We start from the raw sequence: 20082 nt of genomic DNA on the forward strand, positions 1-20082 counted from the left end.
TTTTTGATAAAAGTAATTTTTGAAAAAAAAGGGGAAAAATTATTTTTTGTATCATCGGTTAACTTCAAAAAATCATAACTTAAGAACAATAAGCTTTCAAGAAAAAATATTAAAAAAAAATGGCGCCCTTGGTCCGAAGACCATGAAAACTATTAAAAAACAAATATAATCAATAATGACAAAATCAAAACCTGAAATTTTTGCAAGTGTGACATTTTTCCAAGAAGGACTAGCCTAAAGACTAATTTTCTTTAATTTGATATGTCAACCTTCTAAATCGGATCAGCAGTTCACAAGTTATGAATTTTTGAAAAAAGTCATTTTTGGAAAAAGGGGAAAAATCGATATTTCGAACAACCCTAACATGAAAATGGGCATCCTATTAAAAAAATACGGGTCTGATATTTTGCGAAAAGGAACAAAACTACCACTTTTCACGAAAATCTGAGAACCACCATTTATTTTGCATTTTTTCCAAAAAATGACTTGTTTCAAAAAATCATAACTTCAGATGATCGACATTTCAAATTGAAGCCAATTCGCTCGTCTTTAAAAAAAAACTAAAATTGTAGAAAATTTTAAGTTTGTTTTCGTTATTATTGATTATATTTGTTTTTTATAGTTTTCATGGTCTCGACCAAGGGCGTTATGTTTTTTTAAAAATGTTTTCTGGAAAGCTGAGGATTTTTCACATAACATATCTCGAAACCAGAGAGGCGTTTTTTTCGTTTTTGAGTTATGATTTTTCAAAGTTAACATGTTTGAAGTTTTCCTTCAATATTCCTATGCGAATAGACTACATCTATGCGACTTCAAACCAGTTTTTATGCAAGTGTGGTATTTTTTCAAAGAAATTTTCAAAATTCAAACTCATTGACTTCAAATTTTTATATCGATTATCTAAGTAGCTCAAAAGTTATGATTTTTTGACATAAATATTTTTTGGAAAAATGATTTTTTGGACCACCCAAAAATGGAAATGGGCACCCTAGTACAAAAATAAAAAAATACGTGTCTAATATTTTGCGTTAAGAAGCTTAACTACTTCTTTTCACGAAAATCTGAGAACCACTATATCGGTTTGGCAAGAAATGGCTGTCTGTCTTTCTTATTCTTTTTTTTTTTTATTAATTCGTTTATTTTTACAGGCTCAGTTACTTAAGTTTAAAGGAGCCGAATTCTTAAATATAATTTTAAAACTATATACATAAACAATTTTCTTAGATCTATGGTTAGTAAGGTGGAAAACCGATTACTCGCGGTGTACTCGAGTTTAGGAGGGTGACATATTTTTAGGAGAAGGATGGGATATAAGGAAATTGTAACAATGTTGATGAACACTCATTTCTTAAATCTATTCGTATATCTATAGTGTATTTACATTTCAACTTGTTCTACTATTTATAGCAAGGGGACGAATTACCCGCAAAGGAAGGAAAGGAGGGTATAAGGATGTAGGGACAATCACACACGAAGATTTATAGCTTTAAGGAAAACATATATATGGGACATGTAATCAAGGTCTAACCGAGCCAACACATCTCTCACCGGCACATTGGGCTGCCTTCCTCTAGCCCGAAGGGAGTTTTCTAAATTCGATCTGGCAACAAGATACACCTCACACGCCCAAACAACGTGTTCGATGTCGTGGTAACCTCGGCCACAAATGCAGAGATTGCTACCGGCCAGATTGAAACGAAAGAGTAACGCGTCTAACGAACAGTGATTGGACATGAGTCGGGAGAAGGTGCGAATAAAGTCCCGACTCAAGTCTAGACTTTTGAACCACGGTTTGAGGCTAACCTTAGGGATAATCGAGTGAAACCACCGGCCCAATTCATCTTCATTCCACTTGCGTTGCCAGTTAGCGATGGTATTTTTGCGGACTAAAGAATAAAATTCATTGAAGGCGATTTGACGCTGATAAATATCGCCTTCAATTGCACCTACCTTTGCTAATGAGTCAGCCCTCTCATTACCCGGAATGGAGCAATGTGAAGGGACCCAGATAAAGGTAATGACATAACAGCGTCTGGATAAAGCACTCAAAATTTCTCGTATTCTCTCAAGGAAGTACGGCGAGTGCTTTTCCGGCCTCACTGAACGGATAGCTTCGACAGAGCTAAGACTATCCGTTACAATGTAATAGTGTTCAACAGGTTTTTCTTATTCTTATGGACTCGAAAACTACTAAATCGATCGACATGAAAATTGGTATGTAGGGGTTTTTGAGGCCGGGGAAGGTTCTTAAGATAGTTCGAGACCACTCTCCCTTTCTAAGGGGGGCTGCCATACAAAAGAAACACAAATTTCTGCATTGCTCGAAAATTAATCAAGTAAACGAAACCAAATTTGACATGTGGAGGTTTTAGGGTGCAAGAAACGTTTCTAAGGTGGTTTGACACCCCTTCCCTTCTCTCTAAGTGAAGGGCTGCCATACAAATGAAACCCAAATTTCTGCATAACTCAAGAACTGATCAAGCATAAGGAATCAAATTAGGTATATTAAGGTTTTGGGAGGCAATAAATGTTTCTATGATGGTTTGACACTCCACCATAGAAATATTTATTGCCTCCTAAAATATATCCACTAATTTTAGAGGGTAGATTAGAAGATCAATCAATAAACTTGAAAACAAATTATAAATAACCAAAACGTTCTCTGAAATGTCTACTGTAGTTTTTGTCCCAGGTTTGTCCGATACTCCGTTCCAAAGTTACAAGGCAATTAGTGGACCTAACTCTTTGCGTAAAGAGCGCGGATCCAAAATTTGTAACGCGTTTTTCTCGAAAATAAGTTTTGCAAACTGGTGGGAGCTCTACCTTCACTAAAGGGCCTGGCCGAGTAGGGGAGTAAAAAGTGCCCCCAAACCAAATCGCTAGCTGTATAGCAAATATTGTAAAGGAAAATTAGAAATTTTGGCGGTTTATTTGAACCCCTATGTGGTTTGACGTAGGATCTATAGTGAAAAACGTACTTTTTCGTTTATTTCACGCATCCATCCTCAACAGATCCGAGATAAAAATTTGAAAAAATACTGAATGTGCATCTTACTACGGTGTATCAAGAAAAAATATAAAAAAAAAATTTCATCAAAAATTTTAGTACTAAAAAAATATTGAAATTATGAAAAAAAAAATTCGGGATTTAGAGATTCAGTACTACTCTAATTCATATTTAAATGTGCTCCTACGACTTTTCTAGATTGAAAAATATCACTTTTTACTCCCTTACCCGGCCAGGCCCTTTCCTGTCATCGTACGTATGATTTTTTTTTTATATAATTTGAAAAACAAAATTTTGGTAAATATAATCATCTCGATTTTTGAGGCAAAAGCGCAGCTTTTCACAAAACATGTCGCCATTTCGTTAAAAATCAATATTTTCCTACGTACCGTATCCTACGTACAATGACAGGAAATATATCCAAGATTACGTTAAAAAATCATTGGTTGAAATCGGTCCACTAAAAAAACATGTAGAACTCTCACCAGTTTACAAGGTTTTGGCTGCAAGGACTCAATAAACCGGTTGCGGCTATACAGGGGACAGTCCAATTGACACCAATTTATTTTTTTTCAAATACCTAATAAAACGGTGATATTAGATTAATCGCAGTATTTTTTTTTCTCGTTCTCGTTATTTTGAATGTTTTTTCATTTCATTATTTTTAAATTATTAAAAATATTACCTACTGAACCTATTCTTAACCTAAACCTATGTAATTAAAAACGTTGTCTTTAAAAAAACAACAACAACAACTCAAACGCATAGGTTATGTTCGGTAGCTGGTCCAGTAATCGTCTCTGTTACGGCCCAGGCCGAACAAATAAAAAGAAAACGAAACTTTATTATTCAACACTTTATTTACCAAGACACTGTACGAAAACCTTAATCATTATAAAAAACACACACACATTGCCGCACCTGAAAGCAGAGCAATCATTATTCATATACTCATGTAAATACTTAAAGTAAATGATTTTGATTTGTCCAGTCGAATATATGATCATGGTGTTTCCACCTTTTTGAATGCTCTAATTCAGCGCACCTGTGTCAAATCAGGTATTCGAATGTTTCAAATATATGAATAAAATTGTCTTTTCATGATTTAAAGTTGTTCCATAGTATATTTTTACGGATTCACATGTTTTAAATGATTATATAATCCACCTTCTATTGGTGTCAACGCGCCCCTCATTAAAGCTAACTTTTAATCAATTACCAGACCATTTAGCACGTATTCATACCTTTTCTGGTTTATAACACTTACAATTGTAAACATCATGATTGCACATGATTGATACAAATGTATCAAATTCACATAGCTAAACCATGTAATAAACGCATTTCGATGACCTCAATTCTGATCGTGAGCTGTCCAATTGGTCGGTGTTAAGTCAGACCGGACCATGTGACATTTTTATGATTTCAAGAAAAAGGAACATAAAGTTTAATGCGTTTAATGCAATTTTCAAAGCATTTAATTTTTTCGTTCAATATTGTTCCCAGAAATGTTAGCTACTCTCTGGCAATACTTTGACGTATGATAGTTGTAAGAAAACATCAAGTATCATAACATAAGAACATAACATCAAGTACATGGTCCACTCTGACTGAACCAAATGAAGCATTTTGTAAGAGTTGATTTACTATGACTGAACAATTTCGAAATATTTCTCAATCAATCAACAGTTGTGAGTCAAAGTGTGCCATTCTGCTATGAAAATTAGAGCGAGAAGGATTGTGAGTTTGGAACTGCATAAACATTTGTTTGCGTTCAGCATAATAGTCGTGTTAACGTGTTAAGCATAAACTTCCCATTTTCAATCATCCTAGACAGTATTCGTCAATAGAATCGTCAAATTTGAATTCATTATCATCGCTACAGCCTAAATCGCACTCTGAAATAATATATTTTGCGATCATTCACACTGAAGACCTGAACTGTTTAGTCAGAGTGGACCAAGTTTTTTTAAATATACTCAGAATATGCACATTTTACACTAACGGGTTCAAGCACATTTCGACAAGGTACCTATTAGCTTCAACAAAATGTTTTGTTGGTTTGAATTCGGCGCTTGTATATTGTTTAAATTCAATATACAAATGATTGTCACATCCACTCTGTCTGCACATGTTATAGAGCCATTTCGCCATGGTAAATGGTACATGGTCCACTCTGACTGTATACTATGAGGGATTTTCGTTTATCAATCATAACAATTTCGATCCGTTATTCCTGCTTTATGCGTGATTTTCCAAATCTGATAAATGTGGTATGTAGCTTACATAATGCTTAACCAAATGTAATCGATAACTCGAAATTTATTTATTTATTTATCACCGTCTCGAATTGTTTATCAATTCTACAGACTGTATCGTTATAATAAAGGGTGTGTCACATCAAATTGCATCACGGAAAAAACGCTGTAGAAATTTTATTTTTAGGAATTATATCTTCAGCTTTCGCTTATAATCAGATAAGAGTGTATAGATCACGTTGGCCATGCTTCACTGTCAATTTTTCGTAAATTTGGAAAAATGTCGTCGAACGAAAAAGAGCGTCGTGAATTAATCCTGTGCACTCATTTCGAGAATCCGGAGTTGTCACATCGGGACATCAGTAAGATGCTGGGAATCGTCCAATCCTCGAGCCCGGAAGCTGTACATCGAAATGCTGACGAAGCCGCATTGCCTGGTAATGGACGACGAAACCTACGTCAAAGCGGACTTTCGTCAGCAGCCGGGCCTGTTGTTCTTCTCCGCAGAGGACAAATTCAGCGTTCCGGAGGAGATTCTATCGAAGTTTGCCAAAAAGTACATGGTGTAGCAAGCGATCTGCTCTTGCGGAAAGCGGAGCGCCCCCTTCCTGATGACCGGCACGGTAAACGGGCAGGTTTACCTTAAGGAGTGCCTACAGAAGCGCTTACTACCACTATTGAAGCAGCACGAGGGCCCGACCATCTTCAGATCTCGCTTCGTGCCACTATTCAAAGGACGTGTTGGAGTGGTACGAAGCAAACGGGGTCACCTGCGTGCCAAAGGAAATGAACCCGCCCAACGCGCCGGAGCTTCGCCCAATAGAGAAATATTGGGCGATTATGAAGCAGGCCCTCCGGAAGAACCAAAAAGTTGTCAAATCGGAGGCGGACTTCAAGAGAAAATGGATTTCTGTTCAAAAAAAACTACAACCTGACGTTGTACAGAACCTTATGGACGAGGTAAAGAGGAAGGTGCGAGCATACGGGCTTGGGCTCGAAGTATGAATAAAAAGAAAATGCCAAAAGTTGTTTAATAGTTTTTATTTTACTGTCTAAAATTTTCAAAAGGATCGGTCTACTGGGCGAATTTCTACAGCGGTTTTTTCCGTGATGCAATTTGATGTGACACACCCTTTATGGCTTTAATCCTATTTTTAAAAACGGGTTTGGACATATTAAAGTCAAACATCGCACATACATTGTTGAATTCACGAAAACATCTTCCCAAAGGATTGTGAAATCCATAAGAAGTCCTGTGGCGACTAACAAACAATAAATCACGCTCACGTAGTTGTCGAGATGGCACATAAAACGATACATTATATAATAACGATGGACAGTCAAAATTACCATTTAATAGGTCGAACACAAGAAGTTTTTGAAGGTTGGCACGCCTAGTAACTAGCGATTCCAAGGCGATCAGTCTGCAACGGCTTGTGTAGTTCGGAAGACGGTCTGGGTCAGTCCAAGGCAATTGTCGGAGAGCATATCGGATAAAGCTACGTTGCACTCTCTCCATCCGAATGATTTGCGTAGTGTGGAACGGGGACCACACTCAGGCAGCATACTCCAAAATGCTGCGGACTAACGAACGCGTTTTGATAGCGTAGACATCGTTGAAGTTAATTGTGCTGCGACGGACAAACCCGAGGGCAGCAAACGCTTTGACGGTTGTGACGCAGATATGCTCGTTGAACCTCAGTTTACTGTCTATGACGACTCCAAGGTCCCGTATGGAATCGACGCGTTCCAGAATTCCAGGCCCAACGGAATAACGGAATTCAATTCGAGACTGCCGGCGAGTGAACGACACTGTTTTGAATCTTGTTATGTTCAATTCCATTCCGTTATCCCGACACCACAACCGTAGCTCTTCTATGTCAGCTTGTAGCGCACAACAGTCAAGGTGAGATTCAATTACTTTATAAATTTTCAAATCGTCGGCGTAGAGCAGTTTCCCAGCATTCAGTCGGAAGCACAGGTCGTTTATAAATAAAACGAAGATAAGTGGTCCGAGAACGCTTCCTTGCGGTACTCCAGATGTGATGGGAAAAATTCGAGAATCTCATTCATTGATGTTAGCGTGTCCCTTCCGCCCAGATAAATAACAACGCAGCCACTCAGTTATCCAATACGGTAGACCCAGGTGACTAAATTTTGCTACTGCGAGTTCGGTGTGGAACCTTGTCGAACGCTTTCGAGAAATCAAAGTAAATTGCATCTATCTGGTGTCTGAGCTCGATTTGCGTTGACAAAAAACTAGTGAACGTCATGAGATTGGTCGTTGTCGATCGTTTACTGCCGAAACCATGTTGATACTCCGATATCATCGGTTGACATGCAGCAAACAGCACATTGTGAACTAGTCCCTCAAATACTTTCGCCACGCAACATAGGATGGAAATTCCTCGATAATTTTCAACGGCTTGGTTAGAACCTGATTTGAAGATCGGACATATTGAAGCGGTTTTCCACTGCTGCGGAAAAGTGCTGTGACGTAGCGATTTGTTGAAAATTATCGTTAGTGGTGTCTGCAGAGATGAGGCGCATTCTTTTAGGAACAGTGGCGGAAGTTTGTCAGTTCCAGAACTTTTGGTCACGTCAAGTCTATTCAAGGCAGATGAGACATCGTGCTGAGTTCAAATCGAAAGCTGGGCGATTCCTGAGACTGTCAGGCGAGAAAGCTGGTGAATTGGTGCTATGTACCTTCTCAAAATGATCTGCGAACAGGTTGGCTCTAGTAGCCACCTGCAAAATTACGAGTTGAAAAATTACATGACACGTTCCGTAAGTCTTTCCAGTATGAAAAAATTCTATCAAGTTGAATTTCTTTTTATCAGAGAAGCTCTCCTGAAATAGCGAAACCCATGGGATTAGTTTCCGCATTAGTTTTTGGACCGACAGCTTTGAAAATGAGGTTTCTATGGCTCGTGGAGAATTTTCTCGAAAAAGGTCTTTAGATGGCTCAATATCAACACGAATGAAGAGTCAGAAGTGCAAAGAATTACTTCAGAATCATTTACTTCTGTTTTTGCATCAAAAACACCTTGATAAATGGGTAATTTGGTATCACTTCATAAAATCCGGAAAGTTATGGCATGGTTTAATGAATAGGGGCTTCAAATTCTGGACTGGTCAGGTTGTTTGTCATATCGAAACCCTATCAAGAACTTATGAGGAGTGATCGTACGAAGAGTAGATGCACTTTACAAGCAGTATGAGTGATTTAAAAAGATTAAATAAACATTTATCGAGCAGTATCATCTGCGTAGAACGAGATACACACTACAACATGGTGCAGATTGGTCGACACCACACCGAATGGGTTATTTGAATTGATTGAGAACTAAAGATGACCTAGGAACTAGAAACTTATTGTAATTCATGTGAAATTGACGTTAATTTTGTAAATGAGTAAGAGTTTTTCCATCTGGTTCTATAGTTATGAAACAATGGAGTTCTAGTTTTTTGAATGGTTCGCGCCTGGACACAACCATAAAGTTCAAATGGCTAGTCTTATAAATAAAGATAGTTATTATGTCCTACACTATATTCTCCAAGTCAACCTACTTCTTACATATCTCTGGAAACTCATAAAAAATGAGTGGTTCTATAGTTGTGGAACGCATTGTATTGGCAACTGGAGACATGGGGCCTTTCAACAAATCCAAACCCGTATTGATTATATGTGATTTTTATGAAGAAAAATAGATTTGCATTCACTAGTGGCGTGAAAACACCCTAAATCGGACAAACCAAGATAATTTACCCTACTACTTTGAGGAGTAAGGGGCGTTGAGGGGATGATTACTGGCGTCATATATTCCACACGATAATGCAGGACGATATTATTTTATTCATTGCGCAGTGGTAGAGATATATCGACTATTGCACCGTATTTACGAAATCCCATTGACAATTGTTCTGGTTAATAAGGATCAGAGAAAACGTGTTGAATGAAAGACAACAAGGTACAATTATCGATGTTTATTTTGCACTAATATTTTGTTAAATAACTATTTACATCTCGGTTGTACTCCAAAGCTAGAACAAATAAAAAAACACATTTACAGCTTACATTTTGCAATGATGTTTACATCCCTACATTGAATGTATTTGTTTACTTTGCCTGGAAAATCCAGCACTCTAGAATCGCATTCCTTAAACTCGCATATTTACAGTGTTTGCGACATCTGCCGCTTTACCTCACTCAATAAGTTAACGATAAATATTGCATCATCTCGAGTCAATTCACTACCTAACCTCAACATTATTTCTCCGCAACGCTTTCTTTGCTGTTGCTGATACTATTGCTACCGACACTGAGATTGCTACTGCTAGAACTGCTACTGCTGCTGCTGCTACTACTGCTACAGTTGCTGGTGTTGTTAATCCCCCCGGCGGCGCCCCCATTCGGACTCTCCTTGGGACTGTTGGGCGGACTCAGTCTGGTGTTGATGCTGAGGTTCTGTGGGTAAGCAGCCGCTCCGAACAGAGTGTTCAGTCCCATGTACTGGGAGAGCAGCGAGTGGAAGTGAGGGATCTTGTAGTTGGGCATCATGGTCGGGTGCATCAGCGGGTGTCCCGAGCCCGGCATGAGCGTCGGATGCAGGGCGAAGTTTGTCGACCAGAATTCCGCCGGCGGCAGGCTCGGATGGGTCAGCTGATGCGGCAACGGAAGACCGAGCGGAAATTCAGGCATTCCTACAAATGCGATAGAAGATAATGGGGATGTTGATTAGTGATGGCGGTGACGAGCAACGGCGATAAGATCTGATCGAGTTTTAATTGTGTGGTTGAAATGCGCGAGGGTCGCAATCGCGATCGCGTTTCAACACCTCTCGGACAGTTAGTTAAATAATGGATTGGTGATGTGATAATTACCTTGGTCGTGATGGAGGAAGGCAGATGTGTCCCTGCCCATGGCCTTTTCGCGCTTGCGCCACTTAGCACGACGGTTTTGGAACCATACCTGTAATTTTGAGAGAGAAGAGAGACAGTTTGTTAGAAAAATATATATAATCATAGGTTTATTGTTTCTCTAGCGATTCGAAACGAGTTACATCTGCACTGGAGAACGCCAACGAGCCCCTCGGAGCGGACCCTTTGTCGCAAGAAGCACCACAATATAATAATATTATTTCATTACTGCTAAGTGTCTATAATTTGATCCAATTTTCCCATCCATTCAAATCCGCCGGAACGGAACGAAAGAGGCAAAACGACGTCTTTCGACGTTTCGTCTCTTCACGTCCATCCGGCGGAGGATTCCGGTCGGCTAATTGACAAAGTATAACCAATTATTTGCGCCAATTATCGCTGCTAGCGAGCAGAGATCCAGATTTTCCTCCCTCTTGCAAAAAAAAGCCGAAGATAAGGGGAAGAATTTTCCATGTCGGGATGCTGCGAGATGATTCAGGAAACAGGATATGGATCGTCGAGGACGGTTGGTTCATTGTGATGGTGACAAGAGTAGAGCGGGCCAAATCGAGAGGAAAATCTGATCCAAACACGCACAGAGAAGCTCCAAACAAAACGTCACATGAGCATGCTTCTATTTTCTTGGGGCAATGTGGAAAGTGAATAAGCAAATTAGGCTCTTTTATGCAACACCGAGATATTCCGAGCCTCTGAGGATCTCAGACAGCCTAACAATCTAGTCCCGGGACAAGACAAAATCAATCAAATTCATCGCATTGAACTATTGAAGCACCGAAATGATTTCCTGACCTGAAGATGGAGCAAATTTACATACTCTCCAGCAGCAGCAAGAGCATGTAATTGGAACCATGAACGCTTCGTTAAGGTTGAACCCTTGCGTTGATGATGCGTCCTGACGGAGTGCAAAATCAGGCCAATAAATCTTGGGTAATGAAATGAAACAGAAACAGATATTGTTAGAGTGGACCGATTTTCGAATTTCCGATTGGATCGCATTGTTACCGAGGACAATTGAATCAATTTAGAGCCTTCTTTCAAGGGGGTGGTGAGAGCGGGCGTTGAAAGGCTGACTCTTCTTCCGTCAATTCACATGAGGGCGGTTGTGTTTACATTGTCGTTCGATAAGACTTCCAATGGTACAGGGCAGACTATTTGATTGGTTCACATGCATTCGGCTAGCCACACACACATTGTGTGTGAATTATTGGCATGAATTTGAATTTGCCCGCAACCCTTACTCCGTTTTTTCCGAAATTGATTGTAAAATTGACTGATGAATGGATGCGGAGGGTATGTTGCTCGAAATAATCGCCATTTAATTGCATAATTGGATGTGGGGAGCTCACACAATCGGTACCTAATGAATGTAAACGGGCTGGTTAGATGGGCAAATTACACGTTTCGAGATACAAGCGAATTTCGAGCGATTAAAATTCAATCACGTCGGAGCTACGCAGACTGGAATGAACATAGACAGGAATTCCCCTATGCAATCATAGCGATGTTGCGAGTCCCTTTCGCGTTCGGGAACGTCGATCTTGGGGGAAACTGGCTAACTGTTGCTTCCTCAAGAAGCGTACCTAATCGCGAATCAACACGGCGAAGATTCCGCGCATCCAATTAATCTTTTCCACCGTGCTAATTAGTGACCGAAAATTATGCAAATCGCTGCCCGGACAAAACTGTCGCTGCTAACCGACAAACATCGTGCCATTGAAATTCAAATTTGCTAGCCACCGTGCGGACCCAGGTAACCCTCGGGATTCCGGCCTCGTAGTGAATCATGTTCTCACATTACAGAGCGAGGACTGGGAGAGCGAAAAGGACAGCAACGTTGAGAAAAATGTTTATTATAAGTATATTAAAAGCGATTAATTTCATATAACAATTAAATTTAATACAATGTACATGTGCTCAGTGCCTATTATCGCTTGTGCCCTTTATGCTCATTCCCCTAACTTTTTTTCGCTCTCTCGTCGTTTTTCATCACATTCATCATGCACGCGTAATTCATTTTCGGAAAAAGCACTGACAACAGTACACATTCACCGAGAGGGGTTGACAACATATGAATTGCTTTTAATTTTCCCGCACCACCGTGGACCCGGACCCGAGCAATGGACCCGGTGCTGCGGTGCTGCGGTGCTGTGGGATTCCGGATTTACTGTATAAGCGGTGGCAGCGAACGGATAAGCCGATGTTTATTACATGCGTAAAAACTTCACCGATATTTTGTTTCTTGGTGGCCCAGGTTGTCAGGGGTGCCGGGTTTCGGACTGGATTTACATCGGATCTCGGCGACCCGTCACGGTTCGAGGGCACTCTCGGCGTTCCATGAAATGAACAGTTTTGCAGTTGTTCGCACTTATTCGATTTGAACGCGCTGAACGGTTTGTTTGTCGTGTCGATGATCGAATGATTCCGATGAATGTCACCTCGACTAAGGAGAGATCAGTCGAAATAAACCTATTTACGTATTCGTATTCGTAACAAGAATTACATCGTAGCCATAATTGAATACCTATCTTAGACTGAAGTGTTAACGAGTATAAAATAACACGAAAGATTCGGTGCACATATTCTTAATGTTGAAATTTCCGAGTTTTCCTGAGTTGAAAATTTTCTTTACATGCCTCGAAAGAATTAATTTGGGTTTGAAATATATGTCACTATCATAACAATCCATCAAAAGCACAGCACTCAATATTGAGTGACGGTTTATCAATGAGAGAGAGACTTGTAAAAGCCTGCTTGGAAGTTCTAGCAACTCGGGGCAAATTTACGACTATAATGTCTCGTCATTGATACGGTTTTGAAGGTTCCCACTGTGGGTATACCGACTCCAAAGGGTTAATAGTCGTTGTTGTATCTGCCAGTCATTTAAGGTACCAACACAAAAACTCTACTTTATCTCTATTCTAGCAAACGAAGTAAAATTATGCTAGTAAAATGGGACCTGCGTAGAACATTGATCTCAATACACCTTGGAATTCCGTCCAAGTAAAATTTAAAAGAAAATACATTCTCGTAAAAGTTATAATATTTCAATTCAGCGAGAGAGCAATTCCACGCAAAATACCGGAGCGCAGTTCCAACCCTTTCCGATGTTTTTTGAAGTTTGTACATCAGGTGGCAACTAATTACAATAACAATTTTCAAAGTTGTTTTAAAACAATAAAAACGATAAACGATAAACGATAAACGATAAACGATAAACAATAAACGATACACGATAAACGATAAACGATAAACGATAAACGATAAACGATAAACGATAAACGATAAACGATAAACGATAAACGATAAACGATAAACGATAAACGATAAACGATAAACGATAAACGATAAACGATAAACGATAAACGATAAACGATAAACGATAAACGATAAACGATAAACGATAAACGATAAACGATAAACGATAAACGATAAACGATAAACGATAAACGATAAACGATAAACGATAAACGATAAACGATAAACGATAAACGATAAACGATAAACGATAAACGATAAACGATAAACGATAAACGATAAACGATAAACGATAAACGATAAACGATAAACGATAAACGATAAACGATAAACGATAAACGATAAACGATAAACGATAAACGATAAACGATAAACGATAAACGATAAACGATAAACGATAAACGATAAACGATAAACGATAAACGATAAACGATAAACGATAAACGATAAACGATAAACGATAAACGATAAACGATAAACGATAAACGATAAACGATAAACGATAAACGATAAACGATAAACGATAAACGATAAACGATAAACGATAAACGATAAACGATAAACGATAAACGATAAACGATAAACGATAAACGATAAACGATAAACGATAAACGATAAACGATAAACGATAAACGATAAACGATAAACGATAAACGATAAACGATAAACGATAAACGATAAACGATAAACGATAAACGATAAACGATAACCGAGAATCGATAACCGATAACCAATAATCGATAACCGATATCCGATAAACCATAAACGATAAACGATAAATGATTTTATTTTGTTTTCCACACCTACCGGTAAGCCCGGTATTATAAAGAGGATGCATTCTCCATCGAAACACATAAAAAATACATATTCGGTGATCAATCATGGGCCCATTTGGTCTTTTCCTCAACCCGTTTTACCCTGAATATGTTCTATCCATCCCTTTTCACGTTCAATGCCTATGAATTACTCAACATCTGACGCACTGTTAGTATCAATTAGGAGAATTCAAATCATCAAAAATCATCAATAGCCAGAAGGGTATCATTATATCCATAATTACTTTGTGTATAAAGCATCATGAGGAGGCGATCTGGCGTAGTGGTAACATCCATGTCTCTCACGCTTGAAGGTCACGAGTTCAATTCTCACTCCCGACATTCTTCCAAAAATGGAAGTACAAGTGACGAACCAGCCAAATGAGTTGAAAATCACTATAATACAGATAAAAAAAAATAAAAATAAAAATAAAGCATCATGATGAATTTCTTATTCTAAATAATTCGCGCCCCTAAATAAAAACTAAAAGGTTGGTTTTCAAGACATGACCGCATTGCTAACATAGGACTACGAAATTACTTCGTAATATACATTATATAAATCAAAAAATGAACTCTTAAGTACAAATATTTGATAGCTCTGCCAAAGGCCGATGAATGAATGCTTGCACTGAGGAGCCCGAATGACAAAGCAATAAAAAGCAAATTTTAGCAAATTTTCGAATGAACTGTTGATTGCCTGATGTCTGAAGCGACACAGAAACATGGAACTTCTTGAATATCCAAGTAATTTTTCAGTATCTTTTTTGTTACATCTCTAACGCTTCCAGAAATTTCATTTCCCAAAGAAAAAACACTCAAATTATGCTATGCACCTTTTATTAAGTTGTAGTCATGCTTTCGCAGGAAATTCGAACCAAATCGGTTGTGCGGTGGTGAGAGCACCTGCTGCGGTAAAAGAAATTTCACCTTCAGTTTTCCAACGCTCTCAACACTGGAAAATACTTTCTCTATATCTGGCTTGGAATACGCTCTCTCCAGACAAAAACATTTAAGGAATCAGTTCGCTTTGTTCGAGTTACCTCTGATATTATACTATAATGCCTCGAAATCTTCAAAAAAAAACATTTTAGCAGAAAGCCTAGACGGTCCTGAAAAAGGCCGTTGATCCGCGCGTTTTTAAAGAAGCAGCTGAAGATGACTGATTCATGATTCATTTTTTGCTCTCGCGTGAGCTGTCCATATGTCGATATGTGTAACCTCATTGCCAATTCACGAAGTGCACTCACACTCACAGCCATAGACTATTCTATATTTGTTCCACCACCACCATTATTCACTTTTGACAACAAGTGTTACGTATGATTCAATCATATATGAACAATTTGAGATACGAATAATTTTCAAGAGCGCATCAACTATACAATATGTAAGGCCGCCCAAAAATTTTGTTCACTGTCTGCAAAGGATGTGTGTACGACAACGAGTGGAATGTAACACTTTAATTTGGGTATATCTTGTGACAAAAAGTATGGTGCCACCACACTTGAGAAATACGGTAGTGTATGAAAGAGCTGTGCATCTTGTGAATCAGGATGAAAAAGGAATTACTCAGAATTTAACAAATAATCATCTAAAGATATCTGTGCGGTCCCGAACTAACGTTGGGGAAAAGGGGTAGTGAAACCAGGTTTCCGCACGTCTTACCTGCTTGACGGTTGAAGAGTTAAAGAGGACGAAATAACGTGGGTCGCTGCGATCAGCTCGAGAAGTGGGCATTGATGTTTACAGCCAACGCGCAGGGTTGCCGTATATGGTCAGCACATGACACACTGCCTCATGTAATTCAGTCCGTGCCACACATCCACCCCCTTCTCAAAAAAAAATAAACGAAGGAAAAAACTATTGTTTTGTTGGAGAATGAAAATTTAATTAGGTTAAGATATTGAATCATATTGAAATAGAATTATAGGCCAGATAGTTAATTTCTTTCCTGAGTGTTTTCTATTTTATTCTATGTCCGTTACATTTCCGATTTGTGTGTATTCCATTTCAGTTTGTTCCTTAGGAGTATGTTTTGACAGCCATTGTATTTGTATCATTATCGGAAAATAACGGTTGTTCGAGTTCAGATGTGTAGGCCGTGTCGACGTAAAATATGAAATTGAAACTAATAAGAAAAAAAGATAAATTTTTGGATGTATCTGTTGATTTTTATATATTCTTTTTAGATCGTACGATTTCGGTAGGTAGGTTCTCGACTGGATTTATCGAACGGACGTAGTCATCCAGGAGTGCCGGTGCACGTCGCTCACGAGTGGATCGCTTCAGACTGTTCGTATTTTCATTAGAGATGTGCCATCCGCTCATGAGCTGTTCATTCGAATCGCTTCATTATAGTGAGCGGATTCGGATCGGTTCGCAATCAAAACAACGCAGCTCATCAGCTCATTACGGAGCTGTTGAGCTGATGAGCTGCTGAGCTGTTGAGCTGATGAGCTGTTGAGCTGATGAGCTGCTGAGCTGATGAGCAGCTGAGCGGATGAGCTGCTGAGCTGTTGAGCTGCTGACGTCAGTTTGTTTTCGTGTGTCCCACTTCGTTCTTTAGCTTTAGCAGAGATGCCAGATAGGAAAAAGGTTTTTGTTTTGATGATATTCAATCGTTCGTTACCAAACAAAATAATAAACATTATAATATGATTGTAAATGAAATTACTATATTATATTGTTATTTAAACATGACTGTTGAAACACATAAATTTATTTCCGCGTGTTGAATCAAAACAATTCAGAAACAACCGGCATAAATGCTAATGATTGATAATGGTCTTTTTGTTACCTTTGTCATCGCGAAGAATTATTTCTCGTTGCGCCTATTAGTGGATTTATTTTTATATACTTGGATGCAAAAAATATCTCGGTAGTTTTATCAAAACACCAATATTTCTGAAGGCATTTTATTTGGCTACTGCTGGTTTTTCTGTTGTTTAAGTTCAGCATATCCTAAGCATCTTCTATGTTGGATTTCAGCATTCAATTTTTGTTTTATATCATATTATTAGAATTCATATTAGTTTTAGTTTGTGTACAATTATATATTAAATTCGTTTATTTTTTTGCTTTCCGTCCATTATGAAAATGCACACTATAAAATGTCCCATGGTAGTTATGCAATTGTGTGGACAATCGCAAAATTCAACTGAGCTGAAGAGCTGTTCCAAATGAGCAGCTCTCTTGTATGAGCTGAACGGCTCTGAGCCGCTCACCATGATGAGCTGATTTGCCCATCTCTAATTTTCATTATTTCCGTTAGATGAAACCGTACCTGCTTCACGCCATGGTTTGACTTTTTTAATCTGTGATACATGCCGCTTGGAGAGTTTCCCATTTTCATCGCTGAGGACTAGGTTGCCATTACGTTCTTCCACAACAGTGTGCCTGGTTGGAGAGAAGCGAGGATCTCCTTTGGCGCGGGTATGTTTCTCGACGACAACGTGATCCCCTGGCTTAACTCTACAATCGCGAGCACCTCGTCGGTTATCTTCGTGCATTTTTCCCGCTAGCTTAGCTTTCAGATCTCTCTGGTGCAAGAGATCTTCATCAAAAACGGATTCTCTACGCTGGAGCAGAGGCAATCCACGTTTTATTTTACGTCCGTACATGATCTCTTCAGGCGGTATTTTTGTAATGCTGTGGGCAGCTGCATTATGTGCACTTACTGCTTTCTTCAACTCTTCTACATAATTTGTTTTTCAACGTAAACAAAAATTGGCCCCTTTTTCCCAACTTAATATTGATATTTTATTTCGGCTCGACAATTACATTACGTTGCAGTAAACGGAAAGAAAAGAGAATAAACTGCAACTCCTGACAGGATCGCCATTGTGCAGTCCCGAACTAACGTTGGGGAAAAGGGGTAGTGAAACCAGGTTTCCGCACGTCTTAGCTGCTTGACGGTTGAAGAGTTAAAGAGGACGAAATAACGTGGGTCGCTGCGATCAGCTCGAGAAGTGGGCATTGATGTTTACAGCCAACGCGCAGGGTTGCCGTATATGGTCAGCACATGACACACTGCCTCATGTACTTCAGTCCGTGCCACACAATATCTGCTCACAAACCATCCACACTTCGAAAGATATGTATGGAAATAAGACGGTCTGAAAGGGCCGATGGTTTCCGTGATTTGGTAGAAGCAGTTGCATTATGTCAATGTTCGCATTGCAGTGAGCATTCATCGGAAACGTTATCTCGGTGGTCTTTTTCGCAGTTGACATACATTCGGTCGAAGGGGATTATATTTTGTTCCACTAAAGGGTGTGTCACATCAAATTGCATCACGGAAAAAACGCTGTAGAAATTTAATTTTTAGGAATTATATCTTCAGCTTTCGCTTATAATCAGAAAAGAGTGTATAGATCACGTTGGCCATGCTTCACTGTCAATTTTTCGTAAATTTGGAAAAATGTCGTCGAACGAAAAAGAGCGTCGTGAATTAATCCTGTGCACTCATTTCGAGAATCCGGAGTTGTCACATCGGGACATCGGTAAGATGCTGGGAATCGTCCAATCCACGGTTAGCAGAGTACTAAAACGATACTTCGAGAACCTAACCATCGACTGTAAGGTGAAGAACGGCAAAAATGGATGCTCCGTCAGTGAAAAAGATCACAAGCGCGTAGTTAAGCAGTTTAGACGTGATCCGAGAAGTTCGGTCCGGGATGTCGCCAATAAGCTGAATTTGTCAAGTTCATTCGTCCAGCGGACCAAGCAGCGGGAGGGCCTGCGTACATACAAGGTTCAGAAGGCTCCTAACCGCGACGAAAGGCAAAACATGGTGGGGAAGACGCGAGCCCGGAAGCTGTACACCGAAATGCTGACGAAGCCGCATTGCCTGGTAATGGACGACGAAACCTACGTCAAAGCGGACTTTCGTCAGCTGCCGGGCCTGTTGTTCTTCTCCGCAGAGGACAAATTCAGCGTTCCGGAGGAGATTCGCAAGCAGAAACTATCCAAGTTTGCCAAAAAGTACATGGTGTGGCAAGCGATCTGCTCTTGCGGAAAGCGGAGCGCCCTCTTCGTGATGACCGGCACGGTAAACGGGCAGGTTTACCTTAAGGAGTGCCTACAGAAGCGCTTACTACCACTATTGAAGCAGCACGAGGGCCCGACCATCTTCTGGCCGGATCTCGCTTCGTGCCACTATTAAAAGGACGTGTTGGAGTGGTACGAAGCCAACGGGGTCACCTTCGTGCCAAAGGAAATGAAACCGCCCAACGCGCCGGAGCTTCGCCCAATAGAGAAATATTGGGCGATTATGAAGCAGGCCCTCCGGAAGAACCCAAAAGTTGTCAAATCGGAGGCGGACTTCAAGAGAAAATGGATTTCTGTTCAAAAAAAACTACAACCTGACGTTGTACAGAACCTTTGGACGGGGTAAAGAGGAAGGTGCGAGCATACGGGCTTGGGCTCGAATTATGAATAAAAAGAAAATGCCAAGAGTTGTTTAATAGTTTTTATTTTACTGTCTAAAATTTTCAAAAGAATCGGTCTACTGGGCGAATTTCTACAGCGTTTTTTCCGTGATGCAATTTGATGTGACACACCCTTTAGCACAATTGTTGTACTTTCCTTAATCACTTCAGTCGACCTTTGACAACGCATAAAACCAACATTCAATCATTCTCCACCAAACATCCGAACATGTTTCCACCGAACAAAATTGCACCGCTGTTTGCGTTATCTTCCTTTATGTCGAGCGAAACCTCTCAGTGGAGAAAATGCTCGCTGTTCGTTGGCTGAATCAAGACTTTAATTTGAAATCGCTAATGTTGAAAACCAGTCTTCA

General features: G+C 39.5%; 1 protein-coding gene across 1 annotated transcript in view; it reads right to left on the reverse strand.

The window, feature by feature from the left end:
* Positions 1-9237: 9237 nt before the first annotated feature.
* The window catches only part of LOC129770092 (retinal homeobox protein Rax), a 37685-nt gene continuing 26840 nt past the window's right edge, over positions 9238-20082 (reverse strand). Inside the window, exons 4-5 of the mRNA XM_055772720.1 lie at positions 10150-10237; positions 9238-9969 (exon numbers count right to left, since the gene is read on the reverse strand). Of these exons, the coding sequence (XP_055628695.1) occupies positions 9536-9969; positions 10150-10237 (522 nt within the window). The 3' untranslated portion in view covers positions 9238-9535. The remainder of the gene's footprint in view (positions 9970-10149; positions 10238-20082) is intronic.

The sequence above is a fragment of the Toxorhynchites rutilus genome, chromosome 2, assembly GCF_029784135.1.
Source record: "Toxorhynchites rutilus septentrionalis strain SRP chromosome 2, ASM2978413v1, whole genome shotgun sequence".
Lineage (NCBI taxonomy): Eukaryota > Metazoa > Arthropoda > Insecta > Diptera > Culicidae > Toxorhynchites > Toxorhynchites rutilus.